The sequence below is a fragment of the Anomaloglossus baeobatrachus genome, chromosome 5, assembly GCF_048569485.1.
Source record: "Anomaloglossus baeobatrachus isolate aAnoBae1 chromosome 5, aAnoBae1.hap1, whole genome shotgun sequence".
Classification (NCBI taxonomy): Eukaryota; Metazoa; Chordata; class Amphibia; order Anura; family Aromobatidae; genus Anomaloglossus; species Anomaloglossus baeobatrachus.
The window spans coordinates 271552322-271577859 of record NC_134357.1 but is presented as its reverse complement, the minus strand read 5'-3'; the positions used below and the strand labels follow the sequence as shown (position 1 = coordinate 271577859).

The window sequence follows — 25538 nt, the reverse complement described above, 5'->3', positions numbered from 1 at the left end:
TGACGGCACCTCTCTGAGGATCCCACTGTCCGCCAGGTTGTCCTTCTGGCCAAATCTATATATGAGGCGGCAGGGGCCTCGTTCTCCCCATCTTTTGCAGCAGTGCGGGCTCTCAAAGCCATCTCTGCTTCTCGGGAGGAGATGCATTCCCTCACCAGGGCCTTTATGCCCGAATTGGTTGCCTTAACTTCCAGGCTTCAGTCTTTTCATCCTATAGCTGGAGACTGTCACCGCACTGAGGTGGCCTCGGCTACTTCCCTCGCTATCCGCAGGTTCCTGTGGCTTCGAGAGTGGAAGGCAGATGCTTCTTAAGAAGTTCCTTGCTGGACTCCCTTTTGCTGGGACCAGTCTATTCGGTGAACAACTGGATGAAATTATTAAGGAAGCTTTTGGCAGGAAGAGTACTTCCATGCCACAACCCAGGAAACCTTCCAGGGCAGGAACCAGTCGAGGTTTCGTTCCTTTCGTTTCCTCTAACTGGTCGTCCTCTAAGCCCTCGGCCTCGTCCACTAACTCAGCCAAGGTCCGTAAACCAACTGGCGCATGAAGCCGCGTCCTAAGTCGGCAGGAGCTGCTGCCACCAAGGCAGCCTCCTCTTGATTATCTGGCCGCGCCAGTAACATCCTTGGTCGGTGGCAGGCTCTCCCTCTTGGGCGACGTGTGGTTTCAACACGTCTTCGATCAGTGGGTGTGGGTTACCATCTCCCACGGCTACAGAATAGAATTCTATTCAGCCACCAAACAGATTTTTTCTGACAACTCCCCCCTGCTCCAAGGCCGCCGCCTTCTCACAGGCCGTGGCATTCTTGCAGGCCAATGGAGTAATTGTACCAGTTCCCGACTGGGAACGGTTCTGAGATTTCTACTCAAATCTCTTCCTAGTCCCCGAAAAGGACGGTGCTTTCCGACCTGGATCTCAAGCTTCTCAACAAGCATGTTCAGGTGCGGCAATTTTGCATGGAATCTCTGCGATCAGTCAATGACCCAAGGAGATTTCTTAGCATCCATCGACATCAGAGATGTCTCTCTGCATGTGCCATTCGCAGTTTCACACCAGCGTTGGCTACGTTTTGTAATCGGAGAGGAACATTTCCAATTCGTGGCTCTCCCCTTTGGGTTAGCCACGGCCCCTCGTGTATTCACCAGTTGCGGTTCTGCTCCTCCAGGGGTTGGTAGTGATTCCTTACCTGGACGCCCTTCTAGTCAGGGCTTCATCCAGTGCAGACTGTCAGCGGAGTGTCTTGCTCACTCTCGCCACGCTTGCAAGTCCACTCTGACCCCGACCCAGGAACTTACGTACCTAGGGATGCAATTCGAGACTCTGCTGGCACTTGTGAAGCTGCCCTTAGTCAAACAGCAGTCTCTTCATCTGGCGGTTCGCTCTCTGCTGAGGCTCCGCCGTCATTCCATCAGGCACCTCATGCAGGTGCTGGGTCAGATGGTGGCGTCAATAGAAGCGGTTCCCCTTGCCAGTTCCATCTGCGTCCCCTGCAGCTGGACATTTTCCGCTGTTGGGACAAGGGACTTCTTCCTTGCACAGGCTGGTGGCTCTGTCGCCACAGACCAGGGGCTCTCTTTAAGTGGTGGCTTCGGCCCCTCTCTCTGTACCAGGGACGCTCCGGCTGGGGAGCAGAGTTTCTCCACCACCGAGCACAGGGCACTTGGACTCCGTCCGAATCAGCCCTCTCGATCAATGTGCTGGAAATCAGGGCTGTAGTCCTAGGACTCGCAGCCACCTAGCAATGTTGGAAGTTCAACATATCCTTCAGTGGACGGAGGACTCCAAGTCCACCATATCCGCAGTCCACATCCCAGGCGCAGAAAACTGGGAGGCAGATTATCTCCGCCGTCAAACCGTGGACAGCGGCGAGTGAGCCCTGCATCCGGCAGTGTTCCGGTCAATTTAGCAGGCGGGGCACTCCGGGAGTGGATCTAATGGCATCCCGGCACAACAACAAGGTCCCGGTTTACGTGGCTCGCTCCCACGATCCTCAGGCCTTGGCAGCGGACGCGCTGGTCCCAGTTCCGTCTGACCTACGTGTTTCCCCCTCTAGCTCTCTTGCCCAGAGTCCTGCGCAAGATCAAAATGGAGGGCCGTCAGGTCGTACTCATCGCCCCAGGCCCAGGCGAGCTTGGTTCCCAGACCTGCTCCGTCTGTTCGTAGAGGTGCTGTGGCATCTCCCGGACCGGCCAGACGTTCTCTCAGAGGGTCCGTTTTCCACAACAATTCTGCGGCTCTCAGATTGACGGCGTGGCTCTTGAGCCCTGAATCCTTACGGCTTCAGGCATTCCTTCCGAGGTCATCTTCACTATGACTCAGGCTCGGAAGTCTTCCTCGGCCAGGTTTTACCTCAGGACTTGGAGAATTTTCCTGTCCTGGTGTCGTTCTTCCGGCCATGCTCCTTGGCCGTTTTTTCCTTGCCGACCATCCTGTCCTTTCTACAGTCCGGCCTGCAGCTAGGTCTGTCCCTCATTCCCTCAAGGGACAGGTCTCGGCTCTGTCAGCGGCGTATCGCCCGACTGGCCCAGGTGCGCACCTTCATGCAGGGCGCATCTCACATCATTCCGCCTTACCGGCGGTCTCTGGATCCCTGAGACCTTTCTTTGGTCCTCATGGGCTTACAGAAACCCCCCTTTGAGCCTCTTAGGGAGGTTTCGTTGTTTAGTCTTTCACAGAAAGTGGTTTTTCTGGTGGCCATAATTTCTCTCAGGAGAGTCTCTTATTTGACTGTGCTCTCTTCGGAGTCACCCTTTTTGTTTTTTTTCACCAAGACAAGGTGGTTCTCCATCCAACTCCGGGCCTTCTCCCTAAGGTGGTGTCTCCGTTCCACCTTAACCAGGACATTTCATTGTCTTCCCTTTGTTCGGCCCCTGTGCATCGCTTTGAGAAAGCGTTGCATGCTTTAGATTTGGTGCGGACGCTCCGGATCTATGTGTCACGCACCGCTGTTTTTTTAGGCGGTGCACCTCTCTTTTTGTGCTGACCACAGGTCAGCGCAAGGGTCTCTCGGTTTCTAAACCGACCCTAGCTCATTGGATTAGGTCGGCCATATCCGATGCCTACCTATGTTCTCAGATGCCTCCCCCGCCAGGGATTAAGGCGCACTCGACCAGAGCTGTCGGTGCCTCTTGGGCTACGGCTCAGCAGGTCTGTCAGGCTGCCACTTGGTCTAGTCTGCACACCCTTTCGAAGCACTACCAAGTGCATGCTCATGCTTCGGCAGATGCGAGCTTGGGCAGACGCATCCTTCGGACGGCTGTCGCCCATTTGTGAAGTTAGGTTTCGCCTACTTCTCAGTTTCTGTTTATTTCCCACCCATGGACTGCTTTGAGACGTCCCATGGTTTGGGTCTCCCATAAGGAACGATAAAGAAAAAGAGAATTTTGTTTACTTACCGTAAATTCTTTTTCTTATAGTTCCGACATGGGAGACCCAGCACCCTCCCTGTTGCCTGTTGGCAGCTTTCTTGTTCCGTGTGTTTTTCACCGGCTGTTGTTGTAGACAGAAGTTCCGGTTATTCCGGGTTTTACTCTATCTCTACTTATGGGTGGATGTCCTCCTTCAGCTTTGGCACTAAACTGGTTGGATTTGTCATCCGGGGAGTGTATATGCTCGGAGGGAGGAGCTACACTTTTAGTGTAGTACTTTGTGTGTCCTCCGGAGGCAGAAGCTATACACCCATGGTTTGGGTCTCCCATGTCGGAACTATAAGAAAAAGAATTTACGGTAAGTAAACAAAATTCTCTTTTTCGTTCCTCCAACTGGTCGTCCTCTAAGCCCTCGGCCTCGTCCTCTAACTCAGCCAAGGACCAAAAACCCAACTGGCGCACGAAGCCGCGTCCTTAGAAGACCGCAGGAGCTGCTGCCACTAAGGCAGCCTCCTTTTGACTATCTGGCACCGCCAGCAACGTCCTTGGTCGGTGGCAGGCTCTCCCACTTGGCGACGTGTGGTTTCAACACGTCTCCGATCAGTGGGTGCGGGATATCATCTCCCACGGCTACAGGATAGAATTCTATCCAGCCCGCCAAACAGATTTTTTTCTGTCAACTCCCCCCTGCTCCAAGGCTGCCGCCTTCTCACAGGCCGTGGCATCCTTGCAGGCCAACGGAGTAATTGTACCGGTTCCCGCCTGGGAACGGTTCAGAGGTTTCTACTCAAATCTCTTCCTAGTCCCCGAAAAGGACGGTTCCTTCCGGCCCATCCTGGATCTCAAGCTTCTCAACAAGCATGTTCAGGTGCGGCATTTTCGCATGGAGTCTCTGTGATCAGTCATTGCCTCAATGACCCAAGGAGATTTCCTCGCATCCATCGACATCAAAGATGCCTATCTGCATGTGCCAATTGCAGTTTCACACCAACGTTGGCTACGTTTTGCAATCGGAGAGGAACATTTCCAATTCGTGGCTCTTCCCTTCGGGTTAGCCACGGCCCCTCGAGTATTCACCAAGGTCATGGCAGCAGTGGTTGTGGTTCTGCACCTCCAAGGGTTGGCAGTGATCCCTTTTCCTGGACGGCCTTCTAGTCAAGGCTTCATCCAGTGCAGACTGTCAGCGGAGTGCCTCGCTCACTCTCACCACTCTAGTCCAATTCGGGTGGCTTGTCATTCTGCCCAAGTCCACTCTGACTCCGACCCAGAAGCTCACGTACCTAGGGATGCAATTCGAGACTCTGCCGGCACTTATGAAGCTGCCCTTAGTCAAACAGCAGTTCCTCCACTGGTGGTGCGCTCTTTGCTGAGGCCCCGCCGTCATTCCATCAGGCACCTAATGCAGGTGCTAGGTCAGATGGTGGCGTCAATGGAAGCGGTTCCCTTTGCCCAGTTCCATCTGCGTCCTCTGCAGCTGGACATTCTCCGCTGTTGGGACAAGCGGACTTCCTCCTTGCACAGATTAGTGGCTCTGTCGCCACAGACCAGGGACTCCCTTCAGTGGTGGCTTCGGCTCCTCTCTCTTCAGGGACGCTCCTTCCTGGCCCCGTCCTGGGTGATCCTCACCACGGATGCCAGTCTATCCGGCTGGGGAGCAGTATATCTCCTCCACAGAGCGCAGGGCACTTGGACTCCGTCCGAATCAGCCCTCTCGATCAATGTGCTGGAAATCAGAGCTGTCCTTCTAGCTCTCTTAGCCTTTCACCACCTGTTGGCGGGCAAGCACATTCGAGTCCAGTCAGACAACGCGACAGCGGTTGCCTACATCAACCACCAGGGCGGGACACTCAGCCGCCTGGCAATGTTGGAGGCTCAACGCATCCTTCAGTGGACGGAGGACTCAAAGTCCACCATATCCGCAGTCCACATCCCAGGCGTGGAAAACTGGGAGGCAGATTATCTCAGCCGTCATACCGTGGACAGCGGCGAGTGGGCTCTGCATTCGGCAGTGTTTCGGTCAATCTGCCGCAAGTGGGGCACTCCGGAAGTGGATCTTCGCTCCCACGATCCTCAGGCCTTTGCAGCGGACGCGCTGGTTCAAGTTTGGTCCCAGTTTCGTCTGTCTTGCGTGTTTCCCCCTCTAGTTCTTGCCCAGAGTCCTGCGCAAGATCAGTATGGAGGGCCGTCGGGTCATTCTCATTGCTCCAGACTGGCCCAGGCGAGCTTGGTACCCAGACCTGCTCCATCTGTCCGTAGAGGTGCCGTGGCATCTCCCGGACCGTCCAGACCTTCTCTCACAGGGTCCGTTTTTCCGCCAGAATTCTGCGGCTCTCAGATTGACGGCGTGGTTCTTGAGTCCTGGATCTTGACGACTTCTGGTATCCCTCCTGAAGTCATCTCCACTATGACTCGGGCTCGGAAGTATTTCTTGGCCAAGATCTATCACAGGACCTGGAGAATTTTCCTGTCCTGGTGTCGCTCTTCCGACCATGTTTCTTGGCCTTTTTTCCTTGCCGACCCTCCTGTCCTTTCTACAGTCCGGTCTACAGCTAGGACTATCCCTCAAGGGACAGGTCTCGGCTCTCTCAGGGTTGTTCCAGCGGCGTATCGCCCGGCTGGCTCAGGTGCGCTCCTTCATGCAGGGCGCATCCCACATCATTACGCCTTACCGGTGGCCTTTGGATCCCTGGGACCTTAATCTGGTCCTCACGGCTTTCCAGAAACCCCCTTTTGAGCCTCTTAGGGAGGTTTCTTTGTCTCGTCTTTCACAGAAAGTGGTCTTTCTAGTGGCCATAACTTCCCTCAGGAGAGTCTCTGATTTGGCTGCGCTCTCTTCGGAGTCACCTTTTTTGGTTTTTCATCAAGACAAGGTGGTTCTCCGTCCGACTCCGGACTTTCTCCCTAAGGTGGTTTCTCCTTTCCATCTTAACCAGGACATTTCCTTGCCTTCCTTTTGTCCGGCTCCTGTTCATCGCTTTGAAAAAGCGTTGCATACTCTGGATCTGGTGCGGGCGCTCCGGATCTATGTTTCTCGCACCGCTGTTCTTAGGCGGTGCACCTCTCTTTTTGTGCTGACCACAGGTCGGCATAAGGGCCTCTCGGTTTCTAAACCGACCCTAGCTCGTTGGTTTAGGTCGGCCATTTCTGATGCCTACCAGTGTACTCAAGTGCCTCCCCCGCCGGGGATCAAGGCACACTCGACCAGAGCTGTCGGTGCCTCTTGGACTTTCAGGCACCAGGCTACGGCTCAGCAGGTCTGTCAGGCTGCCACTTGGACTAGTCTGCATACCTTTTCGAAGCACTACCAAGTGCATGCTCATGCTTCGGCAGATGCGAGCTTGGGCAGACGCACCCTTCAGGCGGCTGTTGCCCATTTGTGAAGTTAGGTTTGCCTACTTCTCAGTTTTCTGTTTATTCCCACCCATGGACTGCTTTGAGACGTCCCATGGTCTGGGTCTCCCATAGGAACGATAAAGAAAAAGAGAATTTTGTTTACTTACCGTAAATTCTTTTTCTTATAGTTCCGTAATGGGAGACCCAGCACCCTCCCTGTTGCCTGTTGGCAGTTCTTGTTCCGCGTGTGATCACCGGCTGTTGTTGTAAACAGAGGCTCCGGTTGTTCCGGTTCTTGCTCTATCTCTACTTGTGGGTGGCTACTCTCCTTCAGCTTTTGCACTAAACTGGCTAGATTTGGTCATCCAGGGGGTGTATATGCTCGGAGGGAGGAGCTACACTTTTTAGTGTAGTACTTTGTGTGTCCTCCGGAGGCAGAAGCTATACACCCATGGTCTGGGTCTCCCATTACGGAACTATAAGAAAAAGAATTTACGGTAAGTAAACAAAATTCTCTTTTTTTTGCCAGAGCATTGCAATAAAATATAATAAGAAGAGAACGAAACATTAAATTTACCTAAAAAAGGTATCCGTAAAAATGTCAGTTCAAGGCGCAAAAAATAAGCCATCACTTAGCTCCAGATACCAAAAAATATAAAAGTTACAGCTCTCGGAAAATGGCACCAAGAGCTACATTTATTTATTTTGTTACAAACTTCTGAATTTTTTTTTGACCACTTAAATAAAAAGAAAATGATACGTTTGGTATCTACATACTCGTACTGACCTGGGGAATCATACTGCCAGGTCGGCGTATCAATATAGTGAACATGGTAAATAAAATAAAATTTGGAATTGCAGTCTTTTTGCAGTTTCACTACACTTGGAATTTTTTTCTCGTTTTCCAGTATACTGTATGGTTAAATGAATGGTTTCATTCAAAAGTACAATTCATTCCACAAAAAATAATCCCTGGGCTTAAAAGACATAAAAATAAAAAGAAAGATATGGCTCTTGGACAAAGGGGAGGAAAAACTGAAAGGAAATCTGTTAGTTTAGTTTACCTTCTTTCCCTTTTTTGTAAGATTTTGCTTAATGTCTCCTGTCTATTGAATTTTTCATTACTTGTGCTAAATGTTGATTTAGGGTGAAGATTTGATTGATATTAAAGTTGAAGTTGTGGATGAAGATGGAATGTATGCAATGGATAACCAACAATGTAAAGAGGAGGAAATTCCTTTAGATCTCAGTCAAGGTGAGTTTAAAAAAAATACAAAACACTCCGAATAGTTGTCCTTGTCTAAGGACTACATAAGCTTGTGGTGAGCAACCCAGATGAGGTCTTTACTCCATTCAATGGGCAAAGTTTACGTATATTCTCTTCATTGACTGACCCACTTTGTTCAGTAGCTTCATAGCCTCTCGCCCTTTAGGTCTTGTTCACAAACTTACATGTTCTGTGATCGTAGTGTACAAAGAGGTGATAAACAGCAAGTTACTTTGGAGCTCCCCTTGCCACCAATTGCCTCCTAATAGAAACTTGGGTTATAGCTGAATATTTTTTGTTCTTAAAAACTGGAAGAAAAAAAAAAAAAGACAAGTGCAATAGGGTCTTATCCGAGTTATGTTATCGGCATGGTTAAAATAAGCACTCTCACTTGGTTGGGTTGTGTGCCCACAACTACTGAATGCACTTACAGTGGGGAAAAAAAGTATTTAGTCAGCCACCAATTGTGCAAGTTCTCCCAGTTGAAAAGATGAGGCCTGTAATTGATATCATAGGTAGACCACAACTATCAGAGAAAAAATGAGAAAAAAATCCAGAAAATCACCTTGTTTGATTTGGCAAGTTGGTTTATTTTTGCATATTATGGTGAAAAATAAGTATTAAGTCATCTAAAAACATGTAGGATTTCTGTCTCACAGATCTGTAACTTCTTCTTTAAGAGGCTCCTCTGTCCTCCACTCATTACCTGTAGTAATGGCATTTGTTTGAACACCTGTGCACAACCTCAGTCACACTCCAAACTCCACTATGGTGAAGACTAAAGAGCTGTTGAAGGACACCAGAAACAATTGTAGCCCTGCAACAGGCTGGGAAGACTGAATCTGCTATAGGCAAGCAGCTTGGTGTGATGAAATAAACTGTGGGAGCAATAATAAGAAAATGTAAGACATACTAGACCACTGATAATCTCCCTCGATCTGGGGCTCAACGGAAGATCTCACCCCATGGCGTCAAAATAATCACAAGAACGGTGAGCAAAAATCCCAGAACCACAAGGGTGACCTAGTGAATGAACTGCAGAAAGCTGGACCACCATAACAAAGGCTACAATCAGTAACACACTGCGCCGCCAGGGACTTAGACCCTGCAGTGCCAGATGTGTTTTCCTGCTTAAGCTAGTACATGACCAGGCCCATCTGAAGTTAGCTAGAGAGCATTTGGATTATCCAGAAGAGTATTAGGAGAATGTCATATGTTCTGATGAAACCAAAGTAGGACTGTTTGGTAGAAACATAACTCGTCGTGTTCGGAGGAGACAGAATGCTGTGTTGCATCCAAAGAACACCATACCTACTGTGAAGCATAGGGGTGGCAACATCATGTTTTGGGGCTGTTTCTCTGCAAAGAGACCAGGATGACTGATCCATGTACATGAAAGATTGAATGGGGCCATGTATCGTGAGATTTTGAGTACAAACCTCCTTCCATCAGCAAGGGCAATGAAGATGAAACATGGCTGGGTCTTTCAGCATGATAATGATCCCAAGCACACCGCCAGGGCAACGAAGGAGTGGCTTCGTAAGAAGCATATGAAGGTCCTGGAGTGGCCTAGCCAGTCTCCAGATCTCAACCCCATAGAAAACCTTTGGAGGGAGTTGAAAGTCTGTGTTGCCCAGCAACATTCCAAAAACATCCCTGCTCTAGAGGAGATCTGCATGGAGGAATGGGCCAACATACCATCAACAGTATGTGCCAACCTTGCAAAGACTTACAGAAAACACTTGACCTCTGTCATTGCCAACAAAGGCTATATAACAAAATATTGAGATTAACTTTTGTTATTGACCAAATACTTATTTTCCACCATATTTTGCAAAAAAAAAAAAAAAAAACCCTTGCCAAATCATACAAGGTGATTTTCTGGATTTGTTTTCTCATTTTGTCTCTCATAGTTGTGGTCTACCTATGATGTCAATTAACCCCTTCACGATTGCGGTCAGTAAAGTTCCATCCTATTTTTACGTGACTTAATGACCAGGGACATAACTTTACTGCCTAAAGTTCATTTGATTGCCATGGCCATAGCAACGGCTTTCAAATTATGTCCCTTGCTGATTTTTACAGCAGGATACCTTTGCTTGACCCCAGGGGCGGTGGCATCTCGCCACCCCCCCATCGACGATCGTTGTGTTTGGCTGTTCAAATCTGAAAACCGCCAACCACATCGATCGCACTGGTTTCGGCTAAAACAATGCCTGCATCAGTGCGATCCTGTGAGATCCTGCTATGAGGTGCCGCAGCAGCCCCATGGTGCCCCACCACCCCCTGCAACAGTGATTGGACCGATTGTGCATCATAGCACGATCGCTTTAATCAGCATGCAGTGGGGCGGTCTGATCTGGGGGTGACCGGCCTCCCAGGCTTGTGTTGGTCTGGGGAGCCCTCCCCCAGCATGTCTGCGGCGTGCACAGACTGGTACTTGTAGTACCACGCCGCCGCTGTTCCTGTCGCTTTCTGATCACCGCTCCTGCTCCCCGTGAGTATTGCGCGCTCCCGTGATGGCCCCTGCGCGCCTCCGTGATGGCCCCTGCCGATGTGCCCGCCCCCCCCCTCTCCGCAATCTCTATTCTGCTCCCATTCTCCTGCCTCTGCGTCCGTGGTCTCCCCCTCCCCCCCTCTCCATCTGCTGTCCCTCTCCGATGTCCCCTAACTGCTGTCACCGGCTCGTCCGAGGTCTTCATTAGTCCGATCACATCTTCCTCCATCGCTGGGTACTTCCTGGGTCCTCACACACAAACTGTCCTATTTCCTGCCTGCTGCTCCTGTAATTAGCTGCCCATCTTGCTGCCTTCTATTCATCCTGCAATTCCTCTGGTCAGTGATCCTCCTGCTAATCCTCTGGGTCTTGTGAGTTTAATTTTTTTTTTTTTTTTTTTTTTTCTGTATCCCCTGTCCGTTTTTACACCTCATTCGTCTGTGCATTCCACCGAGCGCTGATCAGTGATGCACATAATGTATATGCATCCATGGTCAATTTTCGGCGGGACTTAATTTTTTGTCTTTTTTTCCAAATCTTTGTATCTCATCTGTCCATGCGTCCTGCAGCGGCTGATCAGTGATGCACATCACTGCACGGCGTCTGTGCGTTTTAAGTGTCAAATGGCGCTCCTTCTCTTCCAAGCCCTGCTGTGCGCCTAAATAATTGATTTCCACCACATATGAGGTATCTGCGTACTCAGGAAAAATTGCACTATACGTTTTATGGTGCATTTTTTCCTGATTCCCTTGTGGAAAAAAAAGCTACAGTGGTTCAAGTTAGTTTTGTAAAAAAAAAAAAAAATGTATTCATGGCTCAACATTATTAACTTCTGTGGAGCCCCTGGGCGCTCACAAAACATTTAGACAAATTCCTTGAGGGCTCTAGTTTACAAAATGGGGTCACTTGTGGGGGAGCTCCATTGTTTAGGCACCTCAGGCGGTCTTCAAACCCGACATAGCGTCCGCTAATGAGTGCAGCTAATTTGATTTTTACCACATATGGGGTATCAGCGTACTCGGGAGAAATTTCAAAAAAAATTGTACGGTGCACTTTCTCTTTTCTGCCTTGTGAAAATGAAAAACATTATGACTAAAGTAATATTTTTGTGTTAAGTAAAATTTTCATTTTTTCCTTCCACATTACTTAGGTTCCTGTGAAGCACCTGAAGGGTTAAACTTCTTGGATGTGGTTTTGAGCAGTGTGAGGGGTGCAGTTTTTAGAATGGGGTCACTTATGGGTATTTTCTGTCACCTAGGCCTCTCAAAGTCACCTAAAATGGGATGTGGTCCCTAAAAAAAAAAAAAAAAAAAAAGTATTTAGTCAGCCACCAATTGTGCAAGTTCTCCCACATAAAAAGATGAGAGAGGTGCCTTTAACCCCTTCACCCCAAGCTACTAAAACACCCTAATGACGAGGCCATTTATTGCAATTCTGACCAGTGTCAGTTTGCCCATAAATCCGAGAATTATGTCACACAAAATAGTTACTAAATAAAATTTCCCACATGTCTACTTTACATCAGCGCAATTTTCTAAACAATTTTTTTTCGTTAGGAAGTTAGACGGGGTCAAAGTTCATCAGCAATTTATCATTTTTCCAACAAAATTTAAAAAATCATTTTTTTCCCCACTGTATAACATGGCTGCTGTGACCCCATGATGAGATTTTTTTTTTTTTTTTTTATAGTTTCTGTCCTGAGGAATTTATTACATAGACACTTAAGGGTCCCTTACACGCTGCGATATCGCTAACGATTTATCGTCTGGGTCACGGTGTTTGTGACGCACATCCAGCATCGTTAGCGGCATCGCAGCGTGTAGCACGTACGAGCGACCTTAAACGATCGCAAAAGAGACAAACGGCGTTGGTTTTTGAGAGGTCGTCCAAACACCAAAAATCGTTGTCTCGTACGTAGCGATGTTGTTTGTTGTTCCTGCGGCATCACACATCACTATGTGTGACACCGCAAGAGCGAAGAACATCTCCTTACCTGCCTCCACCGGCAATGCGGAAGGAAGGAGGTGGGCGGGATGTTACGTCCCGCTCATCTCCGCCCCTTTGCTTCTATTGGCCGGCCGCTTAGGGACACCGCAGTGACGTCGCTATGATGCCGAACACACCTCCCCCTTGAAGGAGGGATTGTTCGGCAGTCACAACGACGTCGCTGACAAGGTATGTGCGTGTTACGCTGCTGTAGCGATAATGTTCGCTATGGCAGCGATCACCACATATCGCTGGAACGACGGGGCGGGTGCTATCGCGTTCGACATCGCTAGCGATGTCGCAGCGTGTAAAGTACCCCTTTGACTTCAATAAACTACTTGTATTTTTTATTTTACTATATGTCATCTTTCTATCATCAGCAGTGCGGATTGTTAACTCCATTTCTTCCTGCTATACTATTTTTGAGTGTGATAGGTAAGATTTCTTAATTTGAGGCTTCCCTCCTTTTTTATGTTATTATAAATAAATACATCAATGAACCCAAACTAAACTGCATTAGTATTGATGGGTTTCAAACAATATAGGTACTCTGTAAGAGACTTTAATAAATTATTACAGAAAATATTTCTTCCTATAACCATTTTAGAGCATCCTTTTCTTAGGTTTTGTTGTTCCTCTATTATTCTCCCTGGACATGCGTGAGTACAATGACAACTGGTAGACATTCATCAATGTAAAGAGGGTTTGTTTGTTTATTTCTGTTGATTCGCTTTGTTTTTACAAAGTCTGACACAGCATTGATTGATGGGAAAAAAATGTTTACATTTTTATAATTTGTATTATAAATTCCTTGTTTCTAAAAACTGTAGTTAGAAAAGTATTTGAAAATCCATATGGGAGTACTTTGCCTTAATATATAATATAAAATACAATGAGAAACAGTAAATTGCATATTTTACAAAATCCATTTTGAAAATACTTTCCTTTTTAATTTCCATTAGGTTGCCATAGCTCAGATGGCCATCATCTTTTATCTACAGATTGTGAAATAGAAGATAATATTCCTCAAAATATTTCTTTTGAAGACCCACTAATGTTGAACATGCGTTGTAATTCAGATCTGTTTTCTAATTCCTTGTATCCTAAGGAACCTCCTAAGAAGTCACCTATTATTACACAAAATACAGATCATAGAGTGTTCAAAATATTTCCATGTTCAGAATGCGGGAGACGTTTTTCAAAAAAGGCAAATCTTTTCAGGCATAGGAGAAGTCACACTAGGCCTTTTATCTGCACTGATTGTGGTAAATCTTTTACATTCAAATTCCGTCTTATAGAGCATCAGAGACTTCATACAGGGGAGAAACCCTTTGCTTGTTCAGAATGTGGAAAGCGTTTCATGCATAGAGAGAATCTTTTTAAGCATCAAAAAATTCACAATGGAGAGAGACCATTTTCATGTGCGGAGTGCAGTAAATCCTTCTCTCAGAAATCCTACTTGATAGAACATCTGAAATTTCACATGGGTGAGAAGCCGTACTCATGTTCGGAATGTGGAAAACCTTTTAGCAAGAAATCTGTTTTGGTAAAACATTTGAAAATCCACGCAGAGCAGAAGCCATTACTGTGTTTAGAATGTGGTAAATGTTTTACCAAGAAGTCAATGTTACTTAAACATCAAAGAATTCATGCAGGTCGTAATCCATATATATGTTCAGAATGTGGCAAGTGTTTTAAGAAGAAGTCTGTTCTTGTTGATCATCAGAGAACCCACACTGGAGAGAGGCCATTTCCTTGTTTGGAATGTGGGAAAAGTTTTACCAAGAAATCGGTTCTTGTTGCCCATCAGAGAATCCACACAGGGGAGAAACCTTTTTCATGTTTAGAATGTGAAAAATGTTTTACTCAGAAATCAGGCCTTATTGCACATCAGAAAGTACATGAAGGAAAGAGAAAAAGGTTTTCTTGTCTGGAATGTGGGGAATGTAAATGCACTTGTTCAGATTATGTTGACACACAACAGGATGCTGAAAAAGAAGAAAAACCATTTTTATGTCTTCATTGTGGCAAATGCTTTACCCAGAAAGCAGGTCTTGTAAAGCATCAGAGAATTCACACGGACGACAGGCCATTTTCATGTTTTGAATGTGGGAAATGCTTCACCCTTAAGGATCGACTTGAGAGACATCAGAGAAGCCACTCGGGGGAGAAGCCATTTGCTTGCTCAGTGTGTGATAAATCTTTTACTCATAAATCCAGTCTTGTTGACCATCAAAGAACTCACACAGGAGAGAGGCCTTTTCCATGTATGGAATGTGGAAAATGTTTTATCCAGAAATCAGATCTTGTAAGACATCAGAGAATTCATTCTGGGGAGAAACCATATGCATGTCCTGAATGTGGAAAGCGTTTTATCCATAGATCAGATCTTGTTGTACATCAAAGGATTCATACAGGTGAGAAGCTGTATTCTTGTGCAGAATGTGGAAGAGGTTTTACACGCAAAAGTCAGTTTGAAATTCATCAGCGAAGTCACACAGGAGAGCGTCCATTTACTTGTCCAGAGTGTGGAAAATGTTTTAACCAGAAATCCAATCTTGTTAGACATCAAGGGACTCACTACATTTCCAAAGACACTCAACTGTCACTTATGGATGGAATTACCCTTGATGTACCTCACTCCCAAATTATCGTTACCTGAAGTGCACAAACGCAGATCCATGATTAAAAAAGAAGTACAAGATCATACCGAATGGCACAGTTACAGACTATTAATTTAAAGAGCATGATGGGAATTGCTTCTTTCCCTGCCTTCATTAAGGTTGCTGTGAAAATAAAATGTATTAAAAATGCATCTTACAATTGTTTTCAACATCTTAGCTACACTACAGACTCTTTTAAAGTATAATTTTAAACACTAAGCTAATATGCTGAAAATGCAAATTAACTATAAGTGGGTGGGAACTTAAGTATATTGCCACCAATAAATGTTAAAGTTACATGGAGTTTGTCGTGTTTTAAATAAATGAAATGTTTTCCTCTCTTCAAGCTCTATACTGACTGCTCTCCCCCCTTCTTTTCCCTCTTTTTATGCTTTAGTTGGGGAAATGTATTTTTTGCTTCTTTATTTAATAGGTATTATGTACAGGCAAAGTGAAGATTGTTTGCTGGTTTTCAACACAAAAGAATACATCCTCTCCATCATGCATATGCAATACTGTTCTATTCTACTGAACTGCTGGAGAAAGCAGAGAACAGCATTGTCTTTTTGGTCAGACTACCACCGATCTACTAGTTATAACCTATCTTGTGGATAGGTGATAACTTGTAATGTCTAATATACTTCTTAAACTGACTGAAGATTGGTTGGGTGAAAATAATGTTCTTTTTAAAAATACTCTATTTCATAGTTCAGAAGAAGAAATGTAAAAGTAGTTAACAAATTAGAAAAGCACTAGGGATAGCTATTTGCAGTGCTGTGCAAATTAATTGGGACAAAGCAAAAAAAAACACATTTTTGAATATTTAATAATAAAATGTTATAATGCACTGTTACATACCAATTTTAGTAAGAAATATGTCCTCCTTCTGCAGATATGAGCTTTTCAATGCATTTTGGCATTGATTCTACCAAGTTGTTTCTTCAATTCTTCATCATGGAACTACACTTGTATGGCACTGTTTATCATGCGTTCTTTGGTTGTACAGTCCATTTTGCCAAGACGACTCTACACAATACTCCACAAATTTTCTATAGGATTTAAGTCTTGTGAATTGCCAGGCTAGTTCAGCACTTTTATTTTATTTTCTTCCATTAATTTCTTCACACACTTGGAATTGTGGCATGGAGCTAAATCTTATTGGAATGTCACTTCAAATTTACGCATGAATGGCACAATAAAACGTTTTAAAACGTCTATGTATTTGGATGAATTCATCATACCATCAACAAGAAATAAGCTCCCTGTACCACCAGCTGTAAAGAAGCCCCAAAACATCTGTTTTTGAGGGTGGTTTACAGTTTGTTGAATATGATCAGCTCGCAATGGTTCATTTTTGCTTCTTCTAACAACATTTGCTCTGTACCCTTGAACAAAAAGATGGTTTGGTTTCATCACTGAAAATTGCCTTTTTCCACTGGCTTGTTGTCCAAGATTTATATTTTTTTGCCCATGCGAGTCGTTTTGCCTTCATTGGAGATGTCAGAAGTTGTTTCTTTACTGGCTTTGTTGCCCTCCGACCAATTTCCAGAAGCCTGCGCCATACAGTCGAATTGCTAATATCAATACCTGCAGCGAACACGTCTCTTTGGAGGTCTTTACTTGTTTTCTTGCATTAATTTTACGATTTCTGATGTGTTATCAGTTCTTGGTGTCGTTTTCCTTTTACATTTCCATTTTCAAAGCAGTTAAAACTGGATTGAATCACTGACTGGTAACCAACTTACGATTTTACTTAAAAAATGCTTTGTCCTAATTAATTTGCACAGCATTGTAGTTCACACAGGCATACTCCTTTCCAATCTCAGAATTGTAAGTCTCTAAGGGGAAGTTTAGGGTATAGTCACACGTTTTTTGCAGTATATTGTATCAACATGAAAAACAGTGTTGGCAAGATAAATTCTATATACATTAAAGCACAACTCCAACGATTTTTCTCCCTTTCGCCAGACCGCACCACCAGAGAGGTTCCGCCCATCCAGGACAGAAAACTCACTTTACTTCCGGTCCTAGATGTGAAACATCAGAAAGGTGCAGCTTGATTAGCCTGGGGCTGACCCGGTGGCTGGAAGAGTGGCTTACTTGCATGTGATCGTCCCTGCAAGCGTCTCCCCAGGGTTGGTGAAGGCTCTGCAGTGGCGGGTGCAGGCATGGAAGGGTCAGCCATGATCCTCTGCCTGATCTTGTTCAGTCCTGTGTGCAGCATCCGCTCTAATATGCCCTGATGCAAAAGTGTCCTGAGTAAAGAATTCCAGATGCGGTGGCGGCGCATGACTTGTTGTGCTCTGATGACGCAGCACTAGGTGACCCGGAAGTGCTGCTTGCGCACAGCCGTCGCAAGATGGCGCACTCCCCTGTCACTGCAACGCCTAGTGGAGGAGGAGGGGATCTAGAGGAGGCATGCCACATAAAAGAACTGCATAGGTTCTTCATGCTCTCCTTCTATACTGGAGGACGAGCAGGATCCACAGATCAGGAAGCAGGAGCAGCAGCGTATTCGTCAGAAAGACAGCGTCGGCAGTCGTTCAAGCATGATTGGCGGCAGGACCAGCCAGGGATTCCTGGAAGGCTCATCCCTGTGAACACATTCAGCCTCCAGATCTGGTATCTCGAGTTATATCCGGTGGTAAGTGATTTTCGATGTATTCTCTTCTAATAGGGGTCCCCTTGCTTTGTTCCTATAGGAGAGAATACAAAAAGGATGCCAAAGCGGCAGAATACGGAATGTGTCCTTTATAAGGCCCCATTACCATCAGATGTTCATATATTCAGAAGACGATCTGCGAGGAGGCCCCTGATTTTGCATTGTTTGAGGTCCGTTATTAAAGCAGAAGTCAGGGAGTCCTTAAAAACCCAATGCATTTAGACGTTAAAATGGTTAGGAAGGATAAGAAAAAAACCTAAGGAGTGGTTGTCAGATTTCGGGGAGGACTCTGATTCCAGATCATATTTCTCCACCTTTTCTTATTCCTCTTTCTCATCATCTGAAAGTGGGATAAGTGGTGGGCCAAGTTTTCCGTGGGGTGGGGGGGGGACCAGCCGCTTAATGAAGGCCGTTAGAGCCACTATGGGACTGGTAGACGCCAAAGTCCCAGAATCAATAGAGGATATTATGTTCAGAGGTTTGGAACAGAGGAGAGATGCTTGTTTCCATTTAATGAAAAAATTAAAAAGCTGGTCAATTGGAGTTGTAAAAAACTGACAGGAAGGTCACTTTGACATAATTTAAAAGAAAATACCTGTTTGAGGAGGAATACTCTTCAGTGTGGAACAAAAGCCCAAAAATTGATGGCAAAATCAGCCATAAAATTGACTTTCCTCTTTGAAGACCTTGGCAGCCTTAAAAATCCACTAGATAGAAAGGCTGACAGCTACCTGGAGGCTTCATGGGAAACCGGCAGGGGCTCTAAGACCCACTATTGCAGGAACTTGTGTGGCCAGGTCGTTAATGATATGGCCTCAGAAAGTTGAAGGACAACTTGCCCCCTTGCCTATAGTACAGGGAGCAGCTGCCTTCCTTACAGATTCATCAGCAGATTCAATGAGGTTATTAGTAATATCAGCATCCCTTTCCAACTCTGCTAGAAGAGCCTTATGGCTAAAGTCTTGGCCGGGTGATGCACAATCCAAAGTGAAATTATGCTCCATTTCTTGTGAAGGAGAATTCCTTTTTGGTCGTACTCTTGATGGAGAAAGCGGGGCATAAAAAGGAGGGCTCCCCCAGCTTCCTGATTTCCTGAAGTATCTGAAGATAGTACTTCCTATAGGACAAAAACTAAGGTACTTTAATTCAATGCCCTACCCTTTGGTCTCTCTATAGCTCCGAGGGTCTTCACAAAGGTCGTGGCAGAAATGATGGCCCATATTCTGGAAAGGGAGACACTTATAATTCTATATCTGGATGATTTTCTGGTTATGGGAAGGTCAGAAAGACACTGAAGTTCCCAACTCCTGAGAGTCAGATCAGTCTTGATAGAGTTGGGGTGGTTATTGAACCTAGAGAAATCAAAGCTGCAGCCAGCAAAAACTCAGGTCTTTCTAGGACTTATTCTGGATTCAACAACCCAGATGTGTCTTCTTCCATAAGAGAAAGAGCACTAAATAAAATTGTTGGTCACCTTAGCCATAATCAGACCAGTCATGTCTCTCAGAAGGGCTATGTCCGTGGTTGGTAGGATCTCTGACCTCATGCATCCCTGCAGTCTTGTGGGCACAACTCCATTCCTGTTATCTTCAGCGGGAAGTGTTGAGAGCACAGCGGCAATTAGGAGGTTATTTAAAGGGAAAAACAAAAACTTTCTTACCACCATCAGACTCCCTGCTATGGAGGTTACACATGGACGAACTTCGGCAGGGGTTTCCTGGGTGTCCTCGGTAGTCCAGGTTCTGTGGAATCACTAGGAAATGGAAAATTCCTCTAATTACTGTGGGCAGTAGAAAAAGCCCTGAAAGGATGTCTCCCTATTTTACATGGCCATCTTGTACAGTGGGGGAAAAAAGGATCTAGTCAGCCACCAATTGTGCAAGTTCTTCCATTTAAAAAGATAAGAGAAGCCTGTAATTGACATCACAGGTAGACCACAATTATGAGCGACAAAATGAGAAAACAAATCCAGAAAATCACCTCTGATTTGGCAAGATTTGTTTTTACAAATTATAGTGCAAAATAAGTATTTAGTCCTCTAAAAACATGCAAGATTTCTGGGTCTCACAGACCTGTAACTTCTTTAAGAGGCTCCTCTGTCTTCCACTCATTACCTGTAGTATTGGCACCTAGTTGAACTTTTGATCACTATAAAAGACACTTGTCCACAACCTCAAACGGTCACACTCCAACTCCACTATGGTGAAGACCAAAGTGCTGTCGAAGGACACAAAAAAAGAAAATTGTAGCCCTGCACCAGGCTGAGAAGACTGAATCTGCAATAGGCAAGCAACTTGGTATGATAAAATCAACTGTGGGAGCAATAATAAGAAAATGGAAGACCTATAAGATGAACTGATAATCTCCCTCGATCTGAGGCACCACGCAAGATCTCACCTCGTGGGGTCAAAATGATCACAAGAACTGTGAGCAAAAATCCCAGAACCACATGGGGTGACCTAGTGAATGACCTGCATAGAACTGGGACCACCATAACAAAGGCTACCATCAGTAACACAATACGCCGCCCGTGTTTTAGATCCTGCAGTGCCAGATGTGTTCCCCTGCTTAAGCCATTACATGTTCAGGCCCATCTGAAGTTTGTTAGAGAGCATTTGTATTATCCAGAATAGTATTGGGAGAATGTCATATGGTCTGATGAAACCAAAGTAGAGCTGTTTGGTAGAAACACAACTTGTGTTTGGAGGAGATAGAATGCTGAGTTGCAGCAATAGAACACCATACCTACTGTGAAGCATGGGGGTGGCAACATCATGCTTTGGGGCTGGTTTTCTGCAAAGGTACCAGGACGACTGATACGTGTACATGAAAGAATGAATGGGGCATTTATTGTGAGATTTTGAGTGCAAATGGAGCAGTAGATGGTGCTCCAGACTCCTGCTGCTATTTAAATGCAGTATAACCAATGAAAGTGCATATGTAATCAAGCTGCAATGAATGATACAGGAGTAGAGTTGAGCGGACTTCTAATAATCCGGGTTTGGCGGATCCGTCGCGGGTTGAAAAAGAAGTCCGGATCCGATCCGGACCCATGTATGTGAATGGGGAGCGGATTTGGGACGAGAGAGAGAAAAAAAAAAATTAATAATCCCGGATCGTGCAGCCGGATTCCCGCGTCGGACCCGGATCGGACGCTGAAACCGCGCGGATCCGGATTTTTAAAGTTCGCGTCCGCTCAACACTATACAGGAGTCCTAAACAATGTGCACTCCTTGTTGGAATAGCACATGGCATCTTCACTTGGATGAGTTTGAACCTCCTATAGAATCTGGTATCGTTCTTTTCATGGGTGAGTCCTCACACAAAACATTTAGGGTATGTCCGCACGCTGCGTTCTTGGTTTGACAGAAAAACTGCACCCTCTGGCAGACTTTGACAACTGTAAACACTGCGTTTGACATAAAAAAAATGCGGTAAAAACGCATGCATTTTTACCGCATTTTTATGAATGCGTTTTTAAAAGGAGAGAAAAAAAATGATAGGATATTATATATAGTGGGTACAGAAAGTATTAAGACCCCTCTAAATTTTTCACTCTTTGTTTCATTGCAACCATTTGATAAATTGAAAAAAGTTCATTAATGGACACTCTGCACCCCATCTTGACAGAAGAAAAACAGAACTGTAGAAATTTTTGCAATAAAAACTGAAACATCACATGGTCATAAGTAGTCAGACCCTTTGCTCAGTATTGAGGAAAAGCACCCTTTTGAGCTAGTACAGCTATGAGTCTTCTTGGGATTGATGCAAGTTTTTCACACCTGGATTTATGGATTCTCTGCCATTTCTCCTCTCCAGTTCCGTCAGGTTGGATGGTGAACGTTGGTGGACAGCCATTTTTAGTTCTCTCCAGAGATACTCAATTGGGTTTAGGTTAGGGCTCTGGCTGGTCCAGTCAAGAATGATCACAGAGTTCTTCTGAAGCCACTCCTTTGTTATTTTAGCTGTGTGCTTAGGGTCATTGTCTTGTTGGAAGGTGAACCTTCGGCCAAGTCTGAGGTCCAGAGCACTTTGTAAGAGGTTTTCTTCCAGGATATCACTGTACTTTGCCGCATTCATCTTTCCTTCAATTGCAACCAGTCGTCCTGTCCCTGAAGCTGAAAAAACACCGCCATAGCATGATGCTGCCACCACCATGTTTCACTGTTGGGATTGTATTGGGCAGGTGATGAGCAGTGCCTTTTTTTTTCTCCACACACCGCTTAGAATTATCACCAAAAATTTCTATCTTAGTCTAATCAGACCAGAGAATCTTTTATCTTATAGTCTGGGAGTCCTTAATGTGTTTTTGTTTTGTTTTTTTTTTGCAAACTCTATGCGGGCTTTCATATGTCTTGCACGGAGGAGAAGCTTCCGTCGTCGTAACACTCTGCCATAAAGACCCGACTGGTGGAGGACTGCAGTGATAGTTGACTTTGTGCAACTTTCTCCCATCTCCCTACTGCGTCTTTGGAGCTCAGCCACAGTGATCTTGGGGTTCTTTACCTCTCTCAACAAAGCTCTTCTCCCATGATTGTTCAGTTTGGCTGGATGGCCAGGTCTAGGAAGAGCTCTGGTGGTCCCAAACTTTTCATTTAAGGATTATTGTAGCCACTGTGCTCTTAGTAACCTTGAATACTGCAGAAATTCTTTTGTAACCTTGGTCAGATCTGTGCCTTGCCAGAATTCTGTCTCTGAGCTTCTTGGGCAGTTTCTTTGGCCTCATGATTCTCATTTGGTCTGACATGCGCTGTGAGGTTGTATATAGACAGGTCTGTGCCTTTCCAAATCAAATCCTATCAGTTAAAATAAATACAGCTGGAGTCCAATAAAGGAGTAGCACCATCTCAAGGATCACAAGGAAATGGAGAGCATGTGACTTAAATAGAAGTGTCTGAGCAGCAAAGGGTATGAATACTTATGACCATGTGATATTTCAGTTTTTCTTGTTTAATATGGTGTCTTTCCCTAGCTGTATTATGCATGCCAACATCCCATTCAAGGGCATGGCTACGCATTCTTCTGAAATTCTGGCTGCATTGTGGCTCCCAGCTCCATTGACTTTAATAGAGGCAGTATTTTCGCGAATAACTGTAAAGCGTGGGGTTACAATTTCCCCTCAAAACAGTCTGTGAAGTTCCCTGAGTCAAATGGAGTGTTTGTGCAAAATTTCGTGATTTGTACATGCGGCAGTGTGGATTTCTTTAACGGACACACACACACACACACACACACAGCTTTATATATTATTACAACACACAGCTTTATATATTTTATATCTATATAATATATATTATATATATATATATATATATATATATAAAATAATCTATCTCTATTTGTTGTACATCCTTTTCGAATTATGTGATATTTATGTATGCGGCCTGGCATATATTTGAAAATATATTTTTTCATAATCATTCTGGGGTGTGATGCTCATACCACTATTTTTTGTATTGTCTGTGATGTCAGATTTTTTTTTTAAATATGTCTTATTTTCTCAATAAATAAACTAGATTTTAAAAAAAAATTTTTTATTGATTTTGTCCAAGTACATTTTTTTTTTTTTTTTAAACTAGGATTACTAAAATTATATTTGCCAAATGCCAGAAAAGAGAGAGTGAGAAAATGCAAAACTTTCTGCAAAGTCAAAAGTTTACATACATTTCATTAGTATTTGGTACCATTGCCCTTTACCCCTTCATGACTGAGGACATAACTGTACGTCCTAAATCATGCAGGAGCAATCACCGCCAGCTGCTATGGTGAGCCTGCGGCGATCCCCACACGTCTTCTGATTTGTACAAGAGACATGTGTTCCTCGCAGGCGCAGGTGGATCTGCAATCCACCCACGCCTGTTAAACCCTTAAAGCGCACTATCAAAATGTGACAGCGCAATTTAAATGCCCGTAGCAGGTAACACGCACTTTCCTGCTGCCATCGGAAGCCCCTTGACGTGATCACGGAGAGCCAGTGGTTGCCATGGTAGCACAGGGTCGTGATGACTCCTGTGTTATGTCTCACTTCCTGTAACAGCCGGCAGAGCACTGGCTGTTACAAAAAAATGAGCATTTCTCCTGGTCTGAGCTGTGCAGCTCTGATCGGGAGAAATGAATGCGCGATCAGACTGCTGATCCTTATAGTCCCCCAAGGGGGACTAGTAGAATAAAAAAAAAAAAAGTTTTAAAAAAATAAAACAAAGTTCAAATCACCCCCCATTCGCCCCATTGAAAATTAAAGGGTTAAAAAATGTTCGGTATGCAGCTTATAACATCGGCGTTCTCACCTGTGTGGGCGTCCTGCTGCGGGGGTTCCGTCCCCGTCTCATGCTGCGGCCTGCCAGAGTATCTGTACACCTTGCAGAGCTCCAGTCTCTGCCCGTAAGGTGTGCCTGCAGCGACACCCCTTTTCTTGAAGGACCAGCACCCTCCTAACCTGGAAGTGCTTCCATATAAGCTGGGAAGCTGTAGGTACTTGAGGCACCTAGTCTTATGGTAGGTGCCTGAGCAATGAATTGTTATTTCTAGTTGTCAGGTCCCCTAGCCCTGTGATGCTGTTCTGCTGTGCTAGACATACTGCTTATACCTGTCTCCCACCACCTGATGCTGTGAGCGACCACATCAGCTGCCTTCCGCAATACCTGTTGCAACGAGGTATCGTCTCCAGCTGGTGCCATCCTTTTGTCCATCCATCCCGGACGGAAACTCTACTGCAGCTGCTGCCATCTATCCATCCACCCATCCCAGACGGAACCTTTACACCAGCTGATGCTGCAACTTTATACCAGAGACTGTTGCTCCCATACCCCTGGGGTCAGCCAATGCAACACCAGTCTTCCCAAGAGGCACCCGGATCCTACCTGCAGTGTAACACCTCCACCATCAGGAGCTGTGAGGAGATAACTGGGTTCGGGTCTGTAGTCAACACCCTCTGAGTTTTCTGTGTGTTGCGGCCCACTAGAATGTTAGGATGTGCCATCAGTCTTTTACTTTGTCTATAAAAAGAAGGTAGTCCTACGCTCAAATCTGTAGTGGATAGTGAGATATGGAGCCTCAAGGTCAAAAGTTTAAAACATTGTTCCCTTTAGCTTGTCATTGTAGATTAATTAAGCAGACCACCTTACGGGATAACCTGATCTGTAAATGGGAAGCAAAGTTCCTTTGAAAAGCCTAAAAGACAGCAACCTGACCTAGGGAGAGCTGAGGAACAGACTGGACTCAAGGTTCAATGTTCGGAGGTAAGGAAGGACATGAGCAAGAGGACATGAGTAAGAATAGGTACAAAACGAGGGTTTCCCTGCTTTGATAATGGTCAATGAGCTGATCAAGAAACAAAAGTTCTTGGAAAAAAACCCCCATGGGAACAGGTATGGAAGTTTCCACGATGTGTCTGCGAGAAGGTAGACAATGTCCACGGAGCAGCAGTAGACCACCTCTCTATACCTGAATACCTTGATCTTTCCAGAACCTGGGAGTGATGGCAGGGAGAATGGAAAGTGCAGGAGACCAACAGGGCAACAGACACAATTGCCGAGTGTTGCAGGACCTGGATATGAGTGGAGGGCTCCTAAAGCGCACTCTGGAAGCCATCAGACCGTCAGCTAGGGTGCTTCGCTGTAACAAATATGGAAGAGGCAACCACGTTTCCTGTCGAAGGTCCTTCACAGGTTAAGAAGTCGACAGTCCCGATCTTGCTTTAGAAATGTGAATTGCTGAAAACACCAGCACATCTTGTTCAGACCATGATCAGAAAGCTTCAGC

The 25538-nt window shown here is 45.4% G+C and overlaps 1 protein-coding gene across 1 annotated transcript in view; it reads left to right on the top strand.

Moving 5' to 3' along the window:
- LOC142312736 (uncharacterized) overlaps positions 1–15412 on the top strand; it is a gene marked incomplete at its 5' end in the record, with an annotated part of 54016 nt that extends 38604 nt beyond the window's left edge. Inside the window, 2 exons of the mRNA XM_075351724.1 lie at positions 7849–7957; positions 13415–15412. Of these exons, the coding sequence (XP_075207839.1) occupies positions 7849–7957; positions 13415–15114 (1809 nt within the window). The remainder of the gene's footprint in view (positions 1–7848; positions 7958–13414) is intronic.
- Positions 15413–25538: the final 10126 nt, after the last annotated feature.